We start from the raw sequence: 3590 nt of genomic DNA on the forward strand, positions 1-3590 counted from the left end.
GATATAAGTTCCTCAACACAAAATCTCAAAATACATTAAATTATAATAAGCACATACATGTTAAAATGATTAAAAATTGTCCTCGATCTCAACTTTCCAGAGTTACCATGCTATTTTAGAAAAATATTTCCTTATCTATCAGAGACAGCTTAAATAGTTTATGAAACTGCTGCTGTTCTCCCTTTGGTGACAAAAGATGTTTCTCCTCTTTGCTCTACAATTATATTTTTCCTTAACTATGGCTTCAGAGTCTATTTATAAATGAAGAATGTACTTAAAAGATAACGAACAGGAACTTGGATATCAATAAAAAAGAAACTGGAAATTTTGTATTATAAAAAAATTTAGTTCTGAACTTTCTACAGTTAAAATTAATAAAGTAGAATTGAAGATGTCATTTTTAATGAAATTGTACAGTAAATAAGAAATCAAGTAATTTTACTATTAATTTGTTTTACTTCTGCCATACAACACTGATTTTTTCCACATATTATTGATGTCCAGTGTTCTCATACTAAATATAAACTTATGAAGCAAACTGCCCCTAAAACTCACAGGTAGAGAAATTCCATAATTGTTGCATCTTTAATCATGGAAACAAGAGATACCATGATGTTTTAGGATGGCAAGGAATACACCAAACAGAAAAATATTACTAAGTTTTCCTTATGTTACAAAATCTATTTTTCCCAAGGTGGTTTATATGTGTTTATCTTCCATGATCCAAATCTAATAAGCTATAAGGTTTCCTTTTTTAACAATTTTCAAATAAGCCATGCACAATGGTTTTGAGTCAGACTGAGTGAGTACTTTTTAAATCAAAAAATAATTCTTGCTGAGTAGTAACTTTATTCTTTCCATAATGAAGGGAATCCAACTTAGGATATCTAATGGTTCTTTTATGTTATGTGTTTATATGCTTTGTGTATCAACAATTTTAAATATTCTCCTGTGCATTTTTTCTTATGATGCTTAACTTTTCTTCTCATTTGAATTTTTTTCTATTTTGTTCAATAAGCAAATATAAATGTAAAATATACAAAGACTGTTCAGAAAAGAATGTTACTCTAAATAATTCTGATTTCCTGGTTTCTAATTAGGTTTCTGATTTTTATATTGATTACATTTGTTATTTGTCAGTGTCATACATTGCTATAACTCACCAATGTACTTTAACTCTCTACTTTCTTGTCTGACTCCTGCCCCTATAATTTTCTCATCCCCCTACAAAAATCTTTCTCATATACTACAACTTTAAAATATATAAAGTTTCTTTGGAATTTCATTCTAAGAATTCAGAGAATTCAATCTAAAAATTGACATTAAGTTGTGTTGATGAACATTTGTGTTAAAGAATATACAAAAGTAGTAATTCATCAGATTGAAAAAAGTAGAGATGATTGAGAACATGAGTACATTTTATTGTTTGTGTAAAGTAGAAATAATAATAGTGGATAACCAGAGACAGAGGTTTCAGTATTCACTTGGACTCACAATATACTAAAATAAATATTTCTATATCAGTAACTATATGAGCAATATTTTAGAAATCTTTTGAAGTAGGTGCATTATGTACCTCCATATCTAAAGGTTTATGTATCGGTAAAGAACACTGTATTAGGTGGAGTGACTATTGCTTTCTCTACCTCTACTCATATTCTTCAGGAATACAGAGTATACAAATCAAACATTTGCTTCAGAATTTATTCTTCTGGGATTGACAGATGATCCAGAACTGCAGCTCATCCTCTTTGGAATTTTCCTCTTCATGTATCTGGTCACAGTGCTAGGAAATCTCATCATCATCTGCGCTGTCAGTCTTAATTCCAAACTCCATACCCCAATGTACTTCTTTCTCTCGAACCTCTCCTTCACTGACATCTGCTTCATCACCAGCACAGTCCCCAAGATGCTGGTGAATATCCAGAAACAGAACAATGCCATCAGTTACACAGATTGCCTTACACAGATGTACTTTGTCATTTTTCTTGGTGGAATGGAAAACTTTCTTCTTGCAGCAATGGCTTATGATCGCTATGTGGCAATCTGCCATCCACTTAGATACACGGTCATTATGAATCCAAGCATCTGTATTCTGCTAACTTTGTTCTCAGTGCTCAGTAGCATGATAGATGCCCTGCTACACAGCCTGTTGGTTTTGCGACTATCCTTCTGCACATACTTGAAAATCCCCCACTTTTTCTGTGAACTTGCTCATATAATCAAGCTGTCATGTTCTGACACCCTCATCAATAACATAGTGGTATACTTGGCAACTTTCATATTTGGTGGACTTCCATTTTGGGGCATTATTTTATCTTATGTTCAAATTGTCTATTCAGTTTTGAAAAAGCCCTCAGTAAGAGGTAATTACAAGGCCCTTTCCACCTGTGGGTCACACTTGTCAGTTGTTTCCCTGTTTTATGGCTCAGTGATTGGGGTCTATATCAGCTTTGCAGTGACCGACTCATCTAGAAAGACTGCAGTAGCTTCAGTATTGTATACTGTGGTCCCTCAGATGCTGAACCCCTTTGTTTATAGTCTCAGGAACAAAGACATGAAAGAAGCCTTGAGGAAATTATGTGGTGGGATTCTGTAACACTATAGTTAAACAAATCTCTAGTCATCATTGGAAACTAGCTTTTATGTTAACATATGATTAGTCCCAAAAGAATTATATTATACTAATACTTCTACTATTAGGGTAAAGATTGTCAAATGTTGTAAATTCTGAGAAATATTACATATAAATATTATCTTTGTTAGTTAATAACCTATGAAATGGATATATGAAGATTCTATTAGTAAATTTAATGAGATTCATTGTTTTCAAAACACATATATGAATTTACTTCAATTGTAACATAATGAAATTATAAAAATAATATAGTAACAAGCAAAGAAGTTTTTATTTCAAAGATATTGGAGGTAGGACATATCTTGTATTAGAAATATAGCTTCTATTGTTCCTTTTAAAAGTGGCTACTTCAATGGACTGAGATGCAGAAAAGGTCAGACCTGTAACTGAAGGAAGTAACTTGCCATGTGGCAGAACTTAAACAAATGTAAACAGGATATTTGAGTTACTAGCTAGCTGAGAGCAAGCCTAACATAAGTTGTAGTCACTTATTAATAAATATAAGCCTCTATTGCTTTATTTGTGAAATGGGTCAGGCTTACAAAAGTTCATTAAGTTACACACGCAAAAACACATAAGTATATAATTCATAGGAGTATGTGTGTATAGTTGTAAAAAGATACATATGCACAATGTTGTTAGTCACGTAACAAAAATAAAGAATATGTGAATTTGAAAGGATAATGACATGGAAGGAGTTCTCGGGATAGATACATAAATACTCATGAATAAAGTCATTTAAAATTTAATGTTGAAATTGAAAAATTGATATTATGAATAACTAGATTTATATGAAAATATGTTTTATCAGTCTTTTAAGGGGAGTTACAGATTCAAATATGAGGCAGGATCATACTTCAAATATTGACCTTCTGAGATTGATAAGACCGTCAGTTATCAGTAGGTTTCTTTATTGTAAATTGAGATGACCTTAGAATTATATTTACAAGTT

General features: G+C 31.6%; 1 protein-coding gene across 1 annotated transcript; it reads left to right on the forward strand.

Moving 5' to 3' along the window:
- Positions 1-1639: 1639 nt before the first annotated feature.
- On the forward strand, positions 1640-2599 carry LOC110301819 (olfactory receptor 7G2-like; the record flags this gene model as incomplete). The annotated part of the gene is made up of 1 exon (XM_021172486.1): positions 1640-2599. A coding segment is annotated over one exon (960 nt), but the record flags the coding sequence as incomplete, so codon positions are not given.
- Positions 2600-3590: the final 991 nt, after the last annotated feature.

The sequence above is a fragment of the Mus caroli genome, unplaced genomic scaffold (assembly GCF_978045245.1).
Source record: "Mus caroli unplaced genomic scaffold, Mus_caroli_1 scaffold_11, whole genome shotgun sequence".
Taxonomy (NCBI): Eukaryota; Metazoa; Chordata; class Mammalia; order Rodentia; family Muridae; genus Mus; species Mus caroli.